Source organism: Eriocheir sinensis, chromosome 50 (genome assembly GCF_024679095.1).
Source record: "Eriocheir sinensis breed Jianghai 21 chromosome 50, ASM2467909v1, whole genome shotgun sequence".
NCBI classification, from domain to species: Eukaryota; Metazoa; Arthropoda; class Malacostraca; order Decapoda; family Varunidae; genus Eriocheir; species Eriocheir sinensis.
Genome location: NC_066558.1, coordinates 1457397 through 1475393, shown reverse-complemented (window position 1 = coordinate 1475393; position 17997 = coordinate 1457397). Strand labels below are relative to the sequence as shown.

At 42.1% G+C, this 17997-nt stretch overlaps 1 protein-coding gene across 3 annotated transcripts in view; it reads left to right on the top strand.

The window, feature by feature from the left end:
* LOC126982141 (protein kinase C, brain isozyme-like) overlaps positions 1–17997 on the top strand; it is a 92042-nt gene that overhangs the window by 52441 nt on the left and 21604 nt on the right. For 2 of the 3 annotated variants that reach the window (XM_050833991.1, XM_050833992.1), the window contains exons 6-8: positions 916–1069; positions 3397–3625; positions 15692–15844. In XM_050833991.1, the coding sequence (XP_050689948.1) occupies positions 916–1069; positions 3397–3625; positions 15692–15844 (536 nt within the window). The remainder of the gene's footprint in view (positions 1–915; positions 1070–3396; positions 3626–15691; positions 15845–17997) is intronic. The other variant, XM_050833993.1, reaches the window with a different exon arrangement.

Genomic DNA, 17997 nt, shown 5'->3' with positions numbered 1-17997 from the left:
TAGTGTGACCCTTTCTCTGTATCGTGAACCTAAAGAAACACACATTTTACAAGGCTTTCACAGACGTTATGGGCATTTCCAGGGGTAGTTTTTTGACCCTGGTGGTAGTGTGACCCTTCCTCTGTACCGTGAACCTAAAGAGACACACATTTTACAAGGCTTTCATAGACGTTGTGGGCATTTCCAGGGGTAGTTTTATGACCCTGGTGGTAGTGTGACCCTTCCTCTGTATCGTAAACCTAAAGAGACACATTTTACAAGGCTTTCATAGACGTTGTGGGCATTTCCAGGGGTAGTTTTATGATCCTGGTGGTAGTGTGACCCTTCCTCTGTATCGTGAACCTAAAGAGACACATTTTACAAGGCTTTCATAGACGTTGTGGGCATTTCCAGGGGTAGTTTTATGACCCTGGTGGTAGTGTGACCCTTCCTCTGTACCGTGAACCTAAAGAGACACACATTTTACAAGGCTTTCATAGACGTTGTGGGCATTTCCAGGGGTAGTTTTATGACCCTGGTGGTAGTGTGACCCTTCCTCTGTATCGTAAACCTAAAGAGACACATTTTACAAGGCTTTCATAGACGTTGTGGGCATTTCCAGGGGTAGTTTTATGACCCTGGTGGTAGTGTGACCCTTCCTCTGTACCATGAACCTAAAGAGACACATTTTACAAGGCTTTCATAGACGTTGTGGGCATTTCCAGGGGTAGTTTTATGACCCTGGTGGTAGTGTGACCCTTTCTCTGTACCGTGAACCTTCTGAGACACATTTTACAAGGGCATTTCCAGGGGTAGTTTTATAAGCCTTTCTCTGTACCGTCAACCTAAAAATAACATATTCGACAAGGTTTTCGGAGGAGGTGTGGGCATTTCCATCTAACCTTCTAACCTCCTGTTGTTCTCTCCTCTCCTTAGTTCTGAGCGCCAAGAACCTGATTCCCATGGACCCTAACGGCCTGTCCGATCCCTACATCAAACTCAAGCTCATCCCGGGCACCGACAACATGAAGATGAAAACCAAGACCATCAAGGCGACCCTCAACCCTGTATGGAACGAGACCCTGACCTGGTATGTACGTGTTGTGTGTGTGTGTGTGTGTGTGTGTGTGTGTGTGTGGAATGAGGGACCGACATGCTATTCTCAAGATGGCATGAAGGGGAATGACTGTGTGTGTGTGTGTGTGTGTGTGTGTGTGTGTGTGTGTGTGTGTGTGTGTGTGTGTGTGTGTGACTTTCAAAACATGACACTTCAATTTCGCAAGCCAGAAGTGACCTGAACTTTTTTTTTTTTTTTTTACGTGAAGGAAAGAGGAAAAAAGGGAAGAAAGGGAGGAAGGAGGAGGAGGAGGAGGAGGAGGAGGAAGAGGAAGAGGAAGAGGAGGAGGAGGAATACTGGGAAAGATTAAATCTCATTGGTGGATACTGAGAGAGAGAGAGAGAGAGAGAGAGAGAGAGAGAGAGAGAGAGAGAGAGAGATTCATTGTCATTTGCCTTTTGAATTCAGAAAAAAAGAAAAAAAATATATAGAATTAAAAAAAACATAATTAGAAATGCATTCATGTTTGGCCGAAGTGTGTGTGTGTGTGTGTGTGTCATTGTTGTTGTTATTGTTTGTTTGTTAGTCTATTGTTTTAGTCTTCAATAAGGGCACGATAAAAAAAAATATATATTGGCGGTGGTGTGAACATACTTTTTATACCCCTTGTACAATGTGTGTGTGTGTGTGTGTGTGTTGAAAAGGTGAGGGCATTGTTGTGGTTAATTGAATGTATTGTAGTAATTGTAGTAGTAGTGGTAGTAGTAGTAGTAGTAGTGGTAGTAGAAGTAGTAGTAGTAGTAGTAGTAGCTATTTTTATTGGTATTATTTATGTTGCTACTACTACTACTACTACTACTACTACTACTACTACTACTACTACTACTACTACTACTACTACTACTACTACTACTACCACCACCACTACTTCATACTACGTCATACTCCCTTATTTCACCTTTAAACATTTCATATTCTCCCTCCCTCCCTTCCCTTCCCTTCCCTCCCTCCCTCCCTCCCTCATTCCACATTCCGGGTTGTCTCCCCTCACCTTACCTCAACCTCATTCCCCTTGACAGAAAGGTAAAAGCCTGTCCTGGCCATCCTTGCCTAACACTCGCAAAGAATTTATGATTTTGCATGGAGGGGTCTGACTTTATTCTTTGCCTCCCCTCTCTCTCTCTTTCTCTCTCTCTCTCTCTTTCTTTCTTTCTTTCGTTCTTGCTTTCTTTCTCTTTATCTATCTATCTTTCTGTCTATCTATCTCTATCTCTTGCAGCCAAATTAAACTAAGCTCTTCACAAACTAACCTAACCTAACTTAACCTAACTAAATCCATTTATGATTTTCTCTCTCTCTCTCTCTCTCTCTCTTGTTCTTGCTTTCTTTCTCTTTATCTATCTATCTATCTGTCTATCTACATATCTCTTGCAGCCAAATTAAACTAAGCTCTTCACAAACTAACCTAACCTAACTAAACACAACCTAACTTAACCTAACTAAACACAACCTAACTTAACCTAACCATACCACACACACAGAAACCTTACTAATTCTCCTCCTCCTCTTCTTCTCCTTCTCTCTTCCTCCTCCTATAGCGAACTCAAGCCCAAGAACAAGGACCCTAAACAACCCAACCGAACCCCAAAGGAACCCCAAACCGAACTTTCCCCAACCCCAACCAAACTTAACCAACCAAAACACGTGGAAACCTAACTCTCCTTCCTCTTCTCTCCTCCTCCTCTTACAGCGAACTCAAACCCATGAACAAAGACCGTAGACAACCCAACCCAATCCCAAAGGAACCCCAAACCGAACTTTCCCCAACCCCAACCTAACTTAACCAACCAAAACACATGAAAACCTTACTAATTCCTCTCCTTCCTCTTCTCTCCTCCTCTTACAGCGAACTCAAACCCAAGAACAAAGACCGTAGGCAACCCAACCCAACCCCAAAGGAACCCCAAACTTTCCCCAACCCCAACCCAACTTAACCAACCAAAACACATGAAAACCTGACTAATTCACCTCCTTCCTCTTCTCTCCTCCTCCTCTAACAGCGAACTCAAACCCAAGAACAAAGATCGTAGGCAACCCAACCCAACCCAGCCTAAACCAACCCCAACCAAACTTAACCAACCAAAACACATGAAAACCTAACTAATTCACCTCCTTCCTCTTCTCCTTCTCTCCTCCTCCTATAGCGAACTCCAACCCAAGAACAAGGACCGTAAACAACCCAACCGAACCCCAAAGGAACCCCAAACCGAACTTTCCCCAACCCCAACCAAACTTAACCAACCAAAACACATGAAAACCTTACTAATTCCTCTCCTTCCTCTTCTCTCCTCCTCTTACAGCGAACTTAAGCCTGAGGATAAGGACCGTCGGCTGCTGGTGGAGTGCTGGGATTGGGACAGGACCTCGAGGAACGACTTCATGGGTTCAATGTCCTTCGGTATCAGTGAGATCATCAAGTCTCCGGTCATCGGCTGGTACAAGTTTCTGACGGAGGAGGAGGGCGAGTACTACAACGTACCCTGCCCTCCCGAAGGCGCGGACATCACGGTGCTCAAGGAGAAGTTCAGGGTGAGTGTTCGCGGGCCTAGTGGTGGTTCCTTCTGGGTCGGGGTTTAGATTAGTTCGTGGTTTTGTGCTTAATTAAGGAAAGACGGACGAAAATGGGGTGTTGGTAAGGGCTAACTTGTGTGTTTTTCTTAGTTTTTTGTTCTGTATTGGGACAGTAACGCAGACATCGGTTATAATGGGTAACTTTAGTATTTCAGTTTGTCGTTTTGTGTATAGAGGAAAATAGTCGCAAATATGGTGTTGGTAAGGGGTAACTTGTGTGTTTTTCTTAGTTTTTTGTTCTGTATTGGGACGGTAACACAGACATCGGTCATAATGGGTAACTTTAGTATTTCAGTTTGTCGTTTTGTGTATAGAGGAAAATAGTCGCAAATATGGTGTTGGTAAGGGGTAACTTGTGTGTTTTTCTTTTGTTTTTTGTTCTATATTGGGACAGTAACACAGACATCGGTTGTAATGGGTGACTTTAGTATTTCAGTTTGTCGTTTTGTGTATAGAGGAAAATAGTCGCAAATATGGTGTTGGTAAGGGGTAACTTGTGTGTTTTTCTTAGTTTTTTGTTCTGTATTGGGACGGTAACACAGACATCGGTTATAATGGGTAACTTTAGTATTTCAGTTTGTCGTTTTGTGTATAAAGGAAAATAGTCGAAAATATGGTGTTGGTAAGGGCTAACTTGTGTGTTTTACTTTATATTTTTCTTCTGTATTTGGAAAGTAACACAGACATCGGTTGTAATGGGTGACTTTAGTATTTCTTTCAGTTTGTGTATTAAAGAAAATAAACGAAAATGTGGTGTTGGTAAGGGGTAACTTGTCTGTTTTTCTTTATAGTTCTGTATTGGGTCAGTAACACAGACAGCGGTTATAATGGGTAACTTCAGTATTTCTTTAATTTGTGGTTTTGTGTTTTAAGAAGAGACAGACGAAAATGTGGTGTTGGTAAGGGATAACTTGTGTGTTTTTATTTTGTTTTTTGTTCTGTATTGGGTCAGTAACACAGACAACGGTTATAATGGGTAACTTGAGTATTTCTTTAGTTTGTGGTTTTGTGTTTTAAGAAGAGACAGACGAAAATGTGGTGTTGGTAAGGGATAACTTGTGTGTTTTTATTTATTTTTTCTGTATTGGGACAGTAACACAGACATCGGTTATAATGGGTAACTTTAGTATTTCTTTTGGTTTGTGGTTTTCTATTTTAAGAAGAGACAGACGAAAATGTGGTGTTGGTAAGGGATAACTTGTGTTTTTATTTATTTTTTCTGTATTGGGACAGTAACACAGACATCGGTTATATTGGGTAACTTTAGTATTTCTTTTGGTTTGTGGTTGTGTTTTAAGAAGAGACAGACGAAAATGTGGTGTTGGTAAGGGATAACTTGTGTGTTTTTATTTTGTTTTTTGTTCTGTATTGGGACAGTAACACAGACATCGGTTATAATGGGTAACTTGAGTATTTCTTTTAGTTTGTAGTTATGTGTTTTAAGAAGAGACAGACGAAAATGTGGTGTTGGTAAGGGATAACTTGTGTGTTTTTATTTCGTTTTTTGTTCTGTATTGGGACAGTAACACAGACATTTGTTATAATGGGTAACTTTAGTATTTCTTTCAGTTCATAGTTATGTGCATAGAAGGTGGAAAATGGTGTTGGTATAGGGCTCGACGTTGTAGTAAGTTGTTGTTATTGTGTTTTAAGAAGTTCATGGTGAGTTTTCGCTGGCTTAATGGTGGTTCCTTTTGGGTTGGGGTTAAGATTAGTTCGTGGTTTTGTGCTTCAAGGAAAGACAGACGAGAAAATGGTGTTGAGCTAAGGGTAACTTGTGTTTTTCTTTAAGTTATTGTGTACAGAATAACGACAAAAAAGAGGGTAACTTGCTTATTATTTAAAGTTTCTTGTTATTTATAGAGATGGAAAAGGAAAAAAAGATGTGTTGATTTTTCACATAGGGGAAAATTGACGAAAGATGACGCATTTAAGGGATAGCTTGTGTGTTTTTTGTTCAGTTTTTTGTTTAAAGGAGGAAAAAGACGAAAGAATGGCGTTGATTAGGGGTAACTTTTCTGTTTCCTCGACTTTATGTTTTTTTTATATTTAAAGAGAAAATGATTAGATGAAAGTAATAAGGGATAACTTGTGTATCTAATTTTTGTTAGTAAAGAGGAAGAAAGGAAGGAAAATGTCATTGGTAAGGGAAAAAGGGGTGTGAATATATATTTTTAAGTTTACGGAGGGAAACATAAGAAAGAATGGCGTTAATAAGGGGTGACATCAGTATTATTTTTAGTCCTTGATTTTATACTTAGAGAAAAATGAACGAAAATGTAACGTTAAAGAGTAATACATTCTTCCCTTGTTATTTATAAGGAAAACGACACAAAGAAAACGTTGATGAGGGATAACTTGTAGGGATAACTTGTGTAATTGTTTTTTAGGTTCGCGATTCTGAAAAAAAATAACAAAAGAAAGAAAGGGTGAGAGAGAGAGAGAGAGCAGGAAACGACAGAGGAGGATGGGACATGAAAGAAAATGGACTGAGAGGTCGGAGGAGAAAGAGGAGGAGGAGGAGGAGAAGGAGGAGGAGGAGGAGGAGGACGTAAAAGACACGGATGGAGGCACAAAAGAAATGAGGAAGAGGAGGAAGATGAGGAGGAGGAGGAGGGAAGAAGGATAGAGAGCGAGAGAGAGAGAGAAAGAGAGACACACACACACACACACACACACACACACACACACACACACACACACACACACACACACACACACACACACACACACACACACACACACACACACACGCTTTTTTTTTGTTTGTTTGACACTTTCTTGCCCCAAAAGGTAAACAGGGGAAGGGAGTGATCAGATGTTGCCATGGAAACGAGAGAGAGAGAGAGAGAAGCCATGATACTGGGATTATGAGGAAATGACGTTGCGGAGGGACAACAGAGAGAGAGAGAGAGAGAGAGAGAGAGAGAGAGAGAGAGAGAGAGAGAGAGAGAGAGAGAGAGAGGAGAGATAAGATTTGAGTTATGGAGGGAGGAAAGGAGACAAGCGTGGAGGAAAGAGAGAGAGGGAAGGAAAAACACTTTGTCATGTTCTCTCTCTCTCTCTCTCTCTCTCTCTCTCTCTCTCTCTTTACGACTCCTTGTAAGGGAAGAGGAAGGAATGTTTTCTCTAAGGCTTCGGGAGGAGGAGGAAGAGGAGGAGGAGGAGGAGGAGGAGGAGGCTTAAAAAGACACGTTAATGAAAATGAGGAGGAGATGACCCGGTTAAAGGAGGAAGAAAAGGAGGAGGAGGAGGAGGAGGAGGAAGAAGAGGAGGAGGAGGAGGCTTAAAAAGACAGGTTAATGAAAATGAGGAAGAGATGACCCGGTTAAAGGAGGAAGAAGAAGAGGAGGAGGAGGAGGAGGAGGAGGAGGAGGAGGAAGAGGAGGAGGAGGAGGAGGAGGATTGTAAGTCAGGGAACATAAGATTAAAGTATTGAGGAAGAGGAAGAGGAAAAGGAGAGAAAGAAGAGGAGGAAGGAAGAAATGAGATGAAAGGAGGAGGAGGAGGAGGAGGAGGGGGAGGAGGAGGAGGAGGAGAAGGAGGAGGTTGAATGATACTAATTTGCGTTAAATCTCTCTCTCTCTCTCTCTCTCTCCGTTCCCTTTGACTTCCCTCCCTCGCTTATCTCACCTGCCTCTCCTCCTCCTCCTCCTCCTCCTCCCTTAATTCTCTCCTGGTCTTATCTTCGTTTCCCTTCCTTCTCCTTATCTCTCTCTCCCTCTCTCCATCTCTCTCTCTCTCTCTCTCTCTCTCTCTCTCTCTCTCTCACCTTTACTCAACAATACCTCCTCCTCCTGTGAGAGAGAGAGAGAGAGAGAGAGAGGAAAACCAGGTGACAACAAAGCCGGATTCTCTCTCACACTTTCTCTCCCTTCCCTCCCTCCCTCCTCTCTCTCTCTCTAAAGTTGACCGTCTGTTCCCTCCCGCGGGTAGACACGGTACAAGGGGACCCATAAACCCGGCAAATCCCCGTACGGTCCATAGCCGGGCACGGTTCCATTGTTTTGGTATGCAGGTGTGCGGGGAAATTCCTGCGACCTTGTTTTGTACGCGCGAGCTCGGGTGTTAATTGTGTGAGAGAGAGAGAGAGAGAGAGAGAGAGAGAGAGAGAGAGAGAGAGAAGGGAGGGAAAGAGAGACAGAGAGGGAGGGAAAGTAGATAAATATATTGAAATGAGAGATGTATAGATAGAGAATTAGGTAGAGAGAGAGAGAGAGAGAGAGAGAGAGAGAGAGAGAGAGAGGAGAGATAGAGAGAAAGTTGATAAATATATTGTAATGAGAGATATATTGATAGAGAGAGAGAGAGAGAGAGAGGAGAGAGAGAGAGAGAAAGTTGATAAATATATTGTAATGAGAGATATATTGATAGAGAGAGAGAGAGAGAGGGGGGGCTTTCATACAGGTAATGGCTAAATAAGATTCGTTTTTCACGTAAAAAAAAATTTCAACGATGTTTCTTTCGCTTTCTTTTGTGCGAGGTTAAAGGGACACTGCTCTCTCTCTCTCTCTCTCTCTCTCTCTCTCTCACAACAACAACACAGCTCAAAGATTTACATACAAAAGAGTTGAATTTATTTTTTCCGTTTTCTTTCTCTCTAAATAGAAGGTTTAAGCAGCAGCAGGAGGAGGAGGAGGAGGAGGAGGAGGAGGAGGAGGAGGAGGAGGAGGTGACGCAATGAGGGAGGGAGAGAACAAGGGGAGACATTTGTATTTCTGTTGTTGTTTTAAAGTATTGGAGAAGAGGTTGAAATTAGTAAGTTTGGGTATTTCTTTTTATTTAGTTTAGTTTCCCCTTTTTTTGGTTCGTTTTCTTTATTATTATTTTTACTTTATTTCTTTCTCTGTTATTTGCTTCCATTTTCTTTTATTCTTCGTGTCCAATTTTTGCTTTTTTTTTAAGAGGTTGAAATAGTTAAGTTTGGATATTTCTTTTTTTGCATTTGTTTCCCCTTTATTTGGTTAATTTTCTTTTATTATCATTTTCTTTATTTCTTTCTCTGTTATTTGCTTTCATTTTCTTTTATTCTTCGTGTCTTTTTTTTTCTTTTTTTTTTGGGGGGGGGGGAGAAGGTTAAAATAGTTAAGTTTGGTTAGTTTCCCCTTTTTTTGCTTCGTTTTCTTTTATTATTATTTTTCATTATTTCTTTCTCTGTTATTTCCTTCCATTTTCTTTTATTCTCCGTGTCCAATTTTTTGCATTTTTTTTTTCGTAAGTCGTGGGACAAAAATTTATATCGTATCTCGTTTTTCTTTTTTCTCTCCGTTTTTCTTAGGTTAGGTTAAGTCAGGTCAGGTCAGGTCAGGTCAGGTTAGGTCAGGTCAGGATGGGTTAGGCTAGGTTAGGTTAGGTCACGTTTCCTAGTTTATTTTTTATGTATATCCAAGTTTTATTATTTTCCTATTTTCTTTATTATTTTCTTTGTTTATTCATTATTTTCTTCATTTATTTGATTTTTGTTTTTTTGTCGTGGTATTTTGGTGAGTTTTGTTCCAGGTAAGTTACTGTTCGGGACTCACCTTTGTTAATTTGCGTACACCTGTTCATTACTATTATTATTATTTTGGGGGCGTGATAGGACAGGTAAGTATATTTTCTCACCTGCGTGGGTCGTTACTGCAACACCTGTACACACGCCCAAAAAAGTATCTTCATGCCATGGTGTTTTGTGTATTGTACGTGTGTTAATGATATCTTACGTCATCAACATAGTGAATCAAGTTACTCTATTACTGCAACACCTGTACACACGCCCCAAAAAGTATCTTCATGCCTTGTTGTCTTGTGTTTCTTACGTGGGTTAATGTTATCTTACGTTGTCAGCATAGTGAATTAAACTATTGTATTACTGGAACACCTGTACACACGCCCCAAAAAGTATCTTCATGCCATGGTGTCTTGTGTTTCTTACGTGTGTTAATGTTATCTTACGTTGTCAACATAGTGAATTAACTGAAAAAACATCGTGTCTGTGTGTCTGTGTATATATATAAAAAAAATTCCCTGGCGTTAATAGTGGATTTGTCTGTCTCCACCACCACCACCACCACCACCACTATAACCACCAAATAACACCACCACCACCACCACCACCTCCACCACCACTAAACGTAAACAAACACATCGCCCTGTCCGGATTGCTCTCGGCCGTTTTTGGAAATCCGGATTCGTCCTAACGGGCCGTCCTCGCCCCCACCACTGCGGCCCCACATGGTTGGTGAACACTGTATTCACGCCCCAAACCCCCTAAATGGACCCCCAAAACCACTTATATGGACCCCCCAAACCACTTAATGGACTCTAATACCCTTAAATGAGCTCAAATCCCTTTCAAACTTCCTTCCCATGGTTCAAATACCCTTTATGTCAGTTCTGATCCTTCTATATGGACTCAAAACCCCTTAAGTGGACTCCAGTCCTTTTTATATGACTCCAATACCCTTAAATAACCTCAAATCCCATTCAAACTTCTTTCCCATGGTTCAAATCCCCTTTATGTCCGTTCTGATTCTCCTATATGGACTCAAAACACCTTAAGTGGACTCCAATCCTTTTTATATGGACTTCAATCCCTCCCAATTCCCCTTCAATGGATTCTAACCTCACAAACTCCCCTCCGACGGCCCTCAAATCCCTTAAATGGAATCCGATCCCTTTGTAATGGTATCCAATCGTTCTTGATGGACTCCAATGCCTCAAAAACTCCTTAATGGTCTTTTCCAAGTCATGAATCCTATCAAATACTCTTATATGGGTTCAGATTCCTTTAAATGGCCTCTGAATCCCCTCCAACCCCCCCATATATGTTTCTAAGCCGTTAATATATGTTTTCCCAGCCCCGTTACCCTCTTAAGTGGAATCTGATCCTCTTTATGTTATCCAAAAACACAACTGGAATCCAACACCCTTTAGCGGTTTCAGAATCCCCTTATATGTTTCTAAGTCTTTATATATGTTCACCCAGTCCCTTAAACTTCCTAAACCGGAATCTGATCCTCTTTATTGTCCCGGAAAACACTTAAACGGAATCCAAACCGCTATATAAAAACAGAATCCCTTATAAAAAGTCTTCTGTATTTATATGTTTTCGAACGCCTTAAATGGAATCTGATCCTCTTTATAGTTCCAAAATGACACGCAAGTGGAATCCAACTCTTTTTTAATGGTCTCAGAATCCCTTTTATTTGTTTTCTGAGACTTTTTAAATGTTCTCCCAGCCCCTTGAACCCCTTAAATAGACTCTGATCCTCTCTATAGTTCCAAAATGACACGCAAGTGGAATCCAAGTCTTTTTTAATGGTCTCAGAATCCTCTTTATTTGTTTTCAGAGACTTTTTAAATGTTCTCCCAGTCCCTTGAACCTCCTAAATGGACTCTGATCCTCTATAGTTCCAAAATGACACGCAAGTGGAATCCAACTCTTTTTTAATGGTCTCAGAATCCCTTTTATTTGTTTTCTGAGACTTTAAATGTTCTCCCAGTCCCTTGAACCTCCTAAATGGACTCTGATCCCTTTTATGGTCCCCCAACACACGTAAATGGAATCCAACTCTCTTTTATGGTCTCAGAATCCCTTTTAAAAGACTGCTCCCTCTGTGATTCGAAGCCGTTTTATATGTTATTTTCAAGCCTATCCAACCCCTTAAATGGACTCTGATTCCCTTTATGGTTCCCCAAGACACGTAAATGGAATCCAACTCTCTTTTATGGTCTCAGAGTCCACTTTAACAAGACCCTGCTGCCAACCCCTTAAATGGACTCTGATCCTCTTTATTTTCCCCCAAGACACGTAAATGGAATCCAACTCTCTTTTATGGTCTCAGAATCCCTTTTAACAAGACTCTGCTGCCAACCCCTTAAATGGACTCTGATCCTCTTTATTTTCCCCCAAGACACGTAAATGGAATCCAACTCTCTTTTATGGTTCCAGAATCCCCTTGACTCTTCCTCCTCCTTTGCCACAAGAGCATTCGAACTTGCATGAATTTTTTGTTTTGTTTATTTGTTTTCTTTGTTGTTGTTTTGTTATTTTATGGCGTGGTTCTCGTATGTTATGTTATGTCTTTATTTATGCTTTTTCTTCTTCTTCTTCTCCCTCTCTTCCTCTTTCCTCCTTTTCTCCTTTCTTCCTCTTCTTCTCCTCCTCCTTCTCTCTTCTTCTTCTTCCTCCTCTCTCCTTCTTCCCATTCTTCTTCTTTTCTACCATTTCCTTTCCTTTCCTTCCTCCTTTTCTCCTTCCTTCCTCTTCTTCTTCTCCTCCTCCTCCTCCTCCTCCTCCTCCTCCTCCTCCTCCTCCTCCTCCTCCTCTCTTCCTCTTCCTCTTCTTCCCTTCTTTCCATTCCTCTTGTTTCCTACCATTTCCTATTTTTTCCTTCCTCCTTTTCGCCAATCTTTGTTGCTTTTTTATACTCTTTTCTCCTCCTCCTCCTCCTCCTCCTCGTCTTCTCTCCAAGGTTTATGTTCTCTCTCAGTCCCTCATTCCCTCTCCTCCTCCTCCTCTTTCTCCACCTCCTCCTCTTCTTCCTCCTCCTCCTCTTCCTCTTCCTCTCTCAAGGTTTATGTTCTCTTAGTTCCTCATTTCGTCACCTCCTCCTCCTCCTCCTCCTCCTCCTCTTCTTTCTCCTCCCAAGAGTGTTTTAAGGTGAAAGAGATTAAAGATTTTCTCTCTCTCTCTCTCTCTCTCTCTCTCTCTCTCTCTCTCTCTCTCTCTCTCTCTCTCTCTCTCTCTCTCTCTCTCGCTCTCTCTCTCTCTCTCTCTTCCTCCTCTCCTACTCTCCTCCTCTCTCTCTCTCCTCCTCTCTCTCTCTCTCTCTCTCTCCTCTCTCTCTCTCTCTCTCTCTCTCTCTCTCTCTCCTCTCTCTCTCTCTCTCCTCTCTCTCTCCTCCTCCCTCCTCCTCCTCCTCTCCTCCTCCTCCTCTTCCTCATTAACCTCCTCCTCCTCCTCCTGGGGGCTTTCCTCCTGTGTGTTTTATGTGTCTGCAAGGTTTGTGTCTGTCTGTCTGTCTGTGTGCCTCTCTCTCCTCCTCCTCCTCTCTCTCTCTCTCTCCTCTCTCTCTCTCTCTCTCTCTCTCTCTCTCTCTCTCTCTCTCTCTCTCTCTCTCTCTCTCTCTCTCTCTCTCTCTCTCTCTCTCTCTCTCTCTCTCTCTCTCTCTCTCTCTCTCTCTCTCTCTCTCTCTCTCTCTCTCTCTCTCTCTCTCTCTCTCTCTCATTTATCTTTTATTTAACTTTATTTCTCCTTTATTTTTAGCGCCTCAGATAAACGGAGTCACGTAATCCGGAGCCAATTATGATTTTTTTGTGGTTAGAATTTGTCCATTGCGGAAAAAAAGTTCAGCTGGAAAATTTTTAAGTGAGGGAAAAATTTATGTAACTTCATTAGGGATTTTTAGGGGTTATTTTTTATTGTTTTTGTTTTGTTGTTTTATTGTTTTAGTGTGGGCTGAGTAGGAGGAGGAGGAGGAGGAGGAGGAGGAGGGAAGAAGTGAGACGAGGTGAGGGTTGAGTCTCCTCCTCCTCCTCCTCTTCCTCCTCCTCCTTCTTTTTGTTCTTCTTCCTTCTCCTCTTCCTTCTCTTCTTCGTTTTCCTCCTCCTCCTCCTCCTCCTCCTCCTCCTCCTTTTTCTTCTTCCTCCTCCTCTTCCTTACTTCAATCCTCCATTTCACCCCTCGTCTCTTCCTCTTTTTCCTCCTCTTTTTCCTCCTCCTCCTCCTCTCTCTCTTCTTCCTCCTCTTCCTCTTCCTTGTCTATCAAAACTTCCTCTTCTTCCTCCTCCTTTTCGTCTATTTCAATCCCTGTCTTCTTCTCTTCCTCCTCATTCCTCTTTCATCTCCTCCTCCTCCTCCTCCTCCTCCTCCTCCTCCGTCATCACAGCCTCATAATTGGCCACAGGTTATTGAGGTCACTATAAGCTTCGTAATCACAAAAGGGATCCGAGTCAGTTGCTTTTTTTATATACTTTTAATTATGTCCTTATCGCCTCCTCTTCCTCCTCCTCCTCCTCTTCCTCTTCCTCTTCTTATTCATATTCCACTCTATTCCTGTTTCCTTGTATTTTTATTTTGTTCGTCTATATATTTTCCTTTTATTTTCTCTTCGTTTCTTATTTTTATATTTATTTACATTTACATATTTGTATTTAAACTTCGCCATTAGATTTGTGTATCCCAGTATTCATATCCTTAAGAAATATCCAAGTTTCCCCTTAATACCAAATCCTGAATTTTTGTAAACACCGCTTATTCAGTGTCGCAACAAGCTTCCCACACTTGAATTCCTCCCTTTAAATCAGTGTTACTTTTTATTATTGTTAACTCTTCAAGATGTCCAAGTCCCCCCTTCATACCAAATCCTGAATCCTTGTAAACACTCCTTATTCAGTGTCGCAACAAGCTTCCCACACTTGAATTCCTCCCTTTAAATCAGTGTTACTTTTTATTATTGTTAACTCTTCAAGATGTCCAAGTCCCCCCTTCAAACCTAATCCTCAGCCCCTGTAAACACCCTTAATCAGTGTCGCACCAGGCTTCCCACACTCAACACACACACGTCAGGCTTCCCACACTGCCCAGGGCTCGACAGACTGCCCAGCCTCAAGTTTCAGGCCTATATGTTGGCAGTTTTATGTTTCACCGTATCCATGTATCCGTTTTGATATCTATGTGTGTGTGTGTGTGTGCGTGTGTGTGTGTGTGTGTGCACCTACCATAGCTGTGTGCACCAATTTTTTATATCTTCGTCCGTTTACGTGTGCGTGTGTGTGTGTGTGTGTGTGTACGCGTCTCACAACCTCCGTGTACACCACCTGTTGGATATATGTGTGTGTGTGTGTGCGTGTGTGTGTGTGTGTGTGTGTGTGTGTGTGTGATATTTACGATGTGATATTTCTTTAGTTTTAATTCCTGTGCCATTCTCGTCCAATAAGCATTTTTTCATTCACATTTCATTGCAAATTTCAAGTTTAATGCAAAGTGCGGCCATACATTACCCGCCTCTCTGTTTTTCCTCTGTCGACAGCAATGGAAAAAAACACAACCTTATTTTATTATTACGTGAATGTTTTTTCTCGATTTAAATACAGGCTTTGAATATATTATCAGACACAAATTCCTTTCATTACCATATTGATTTTCATTGTGGGGGTTACTACTACTATTACTACTACTACTACTACTACTACTACTACTACTACTACTACTACCACCACCACTACTACTACTACTACTATTACTGCTACCTCTGCCTCTAACACAATCACTCAGCCAAATGACAGAACGGATTGAAGCTGTCACCACACCATAACTCAAACAGACACACACACACGCACACACACACACGCACACGCACACACGCACACGCACACACATACATAGAAGCAGTGTCATGTGATAAAGATTAGTAATAAAGAAGAAAGAGGAAAAACAGAGATGCAAATAGTTGGAAGAAAGAAAGAAAAGAAAGAAAGAAAGAAAAATAAGACAATTGTATAAGAGAATGTGTTTTTAACGTAGACTAACTTAATCCTAACTAATATATTTTTTTTCTTTTTCTCTCCCTCCCTCTCTATTCCCCTCCCTCCACCACCTCCACCACCAACCTACGGCCAACTTCTGGTGATGAAAACGTGTGGTGATGTACCTTTCAAACACCACCATCACCACCACCTAACCTCCAAATGGTGATGACTTTCGTGGTGATATGAAAAAACCCCACCACCACTACCACCACCATCACCAAAATCCCTCTCTGTGGTGATGAAACGGATCGGTAATGACTTTCACCACCACGTCACCACCATCACCACCATCAAAACCTCCAAATGGTGATGACTTCCATGGTGATATGTCAAAACCAACATCACCACCACCACCACCATCACCAAAATCCCTCTCTGTGGTGATGATACGGATTGGTAATGACTTTCAACACCACCACCATACAACTATGTGTGATGATATGAACGAAAATGATGTGGTGTTGAAAATATACTTACACCACCACAATCACCACCACATCACCACCGCAGAAGACATCAATCACCAAGAAGACCGCTTCCGCCACAGACAACCACATACCACATAACATGAACAAAAGGGACATCATACGCGCTACGGACTTCAACTATCTCATGGTGCTCGGGAAGGGGTCGTTTGGCAAGGTCCTGCTGGCCGAACGAAAGGTAAGTCTGTGTGTGTGTGTGTGTGTGTGTGTGTGTGTGTGTGTGTTGTATCTCTGTGTTCCTTCTTCCTCTCTCTCTCTCTCTCTCTCTCTCTCTCTCTCTCTCTTTTCTCGCATTATATATATACGTTCTTGTGTGTGTGTGTGTGTGTGTGTGTGTGTGTGTGTGTGTGTCAGAGTGAAGAATCGGGGTTACGAGAGAGAGAGAATTCCTGACCATAACTCGTGTGGGGAAAATATGTTTTATTGTTTAGGAGAAACAACGCATAAAATATTCCCTCCTTCCTTTCCTTCCTTCCTTCCCTTCCTTCCTTCCTTCCTTCTTTCCTTTCCTTCTTTCCTTCTTTCTTTCCTTCCTTCCTTTCTTTCTTTCTTTCTTTCTTTCTTTCTTCCTTTTTTTCCTTCCTTCCTTCTTTCCTTTCTTCCTTCCTTCCTTTCTTCCTTCCTTCCTTCCTTTCTTCCTTTCTTTCTTTCTTTCTTCCTTTCCTTCCTTCCTTCCTTTCTGTCTCCTGTGTTTCGTTTTCTTCTTCCTCTCATTCATACATTTCTCTCTCTCTCTCTCTCTCTCTCTCTCTCTCTCTCTCTCTCTCTCTCTCTCTCTCTCTCTCTCTCTCTCTCTCTCTCTCTCTCTCTCTCTCTCTCTCTCTCTCTCTCTCTCTCTCTCTCTCTCTCTCATCGTTACTTCATCACGTAGGTACAAATGGGTCTATAACGAGAGAGAGAGAGAGAGCTGTGTTACACCATCCACTTTAACGTACCAGACTCTGCCTAGCTCTCTCTCTCTCTCTCTCTCTCTCTCTCTCTCTCTCTCTCTCTCTCTCTCCATTATCAGTCCATTCGTCTTTTTTGCTTTGCTCTTAATTCTCTTACACACGAGAGAGAGAGAGAGAGAGAGAGAGAGTTTCCCAATATGTCTCCCTATTTGCATTCTGGTTTCAGTCTCTCTCTCTCTCTCTCTCTCTCTCTCTCTCTCTCTCTCTCTCTCTCTCTCTCTCTCTCTCTCTCTCTCTCTCTCTCTCTCTCTCTCTCTCTCTCTCTCCCTCTCTCAGGGCATAGTGTAATTGCGCTTCTATAACTATTATTATTATTATTATTATTATTATTTCAGGCCCGTTCTCTTTCATTCAAATACAACCTTAATATATATTCAAATCCTTCTCTCTCTCTCTCTCTCTCTCTCTCTCTCTCTCTCTCTCTCTCTCTCTCTCTCTCTCTCTCTCTCTCTCTCTCTCTCGTGTTATTAGTCTTGTTCTCGTCTTCCATACATCTCTCCCTCTCTCTATTTACATATTCTTGGCACTCCATTACTCTCTCTCCCTCTATCTATCTCCATCTATCTATCTATCTATCTTTCCATGTAGTCACCCCTTACAAAACACGTAACTTCCCCTCGCCATCCACGCAATGTAAATAAACCCTAACTCTCCTTACCCAGACCAAGACCAAACAACCCACCCAAGTCACCTGCGACATCAAGATCAAGCGCTATATCCCCCTATCATCCCTTTCTTCCTGTGACATCAAGATCAAGCGCTATACCCCCTGTCATCCCTTTTTCCCTGCGACATCAAGATCAAGCGCTATTCCCACTGTCATCCCCTTCCTGCGACATCAAGATCAAGCGCTATCACCTCTTATCATCCCCTTCTTCCTGTGACATCAAGATCAAGCGCTATACCCCCTAATCATCCCCTTCTCTCTGTGACATCAAGATCAAGCGCTATACCCCCCTTTCATCCCCTTTTCCCTGTGACATCAAGATCAAGTGCTATACCTCCCTATCATCCCCTTCTTCCTGCGACATCAAGATCAAGCGCTATACCCCCCTATCATCCCCTTCTCCCTGTGACATCAAGATCAAACGCTATACCCCCCTATCATCCCCTTTTTTCTGTGACATCAAGATCAACCTCTATACCCTCCCTATCATCCCCTTCTTCCTGTGACATCAAGATCAAGCGCTATACCCCCCTATCATTTCCTACTTCCTGTGACATCAAGATCAAGCGCTATACCCCCATCATCCCCTTCTTCCTGTAACATCAAGATTAAGCGCTATACCTCCCTATCATTTCCTTCTTCCTGCGACATCAAGATCAAGCGCTATACCCCTTATCATCCCCCTTTTCCCTGTGACATCAAGATCAAGCGCTG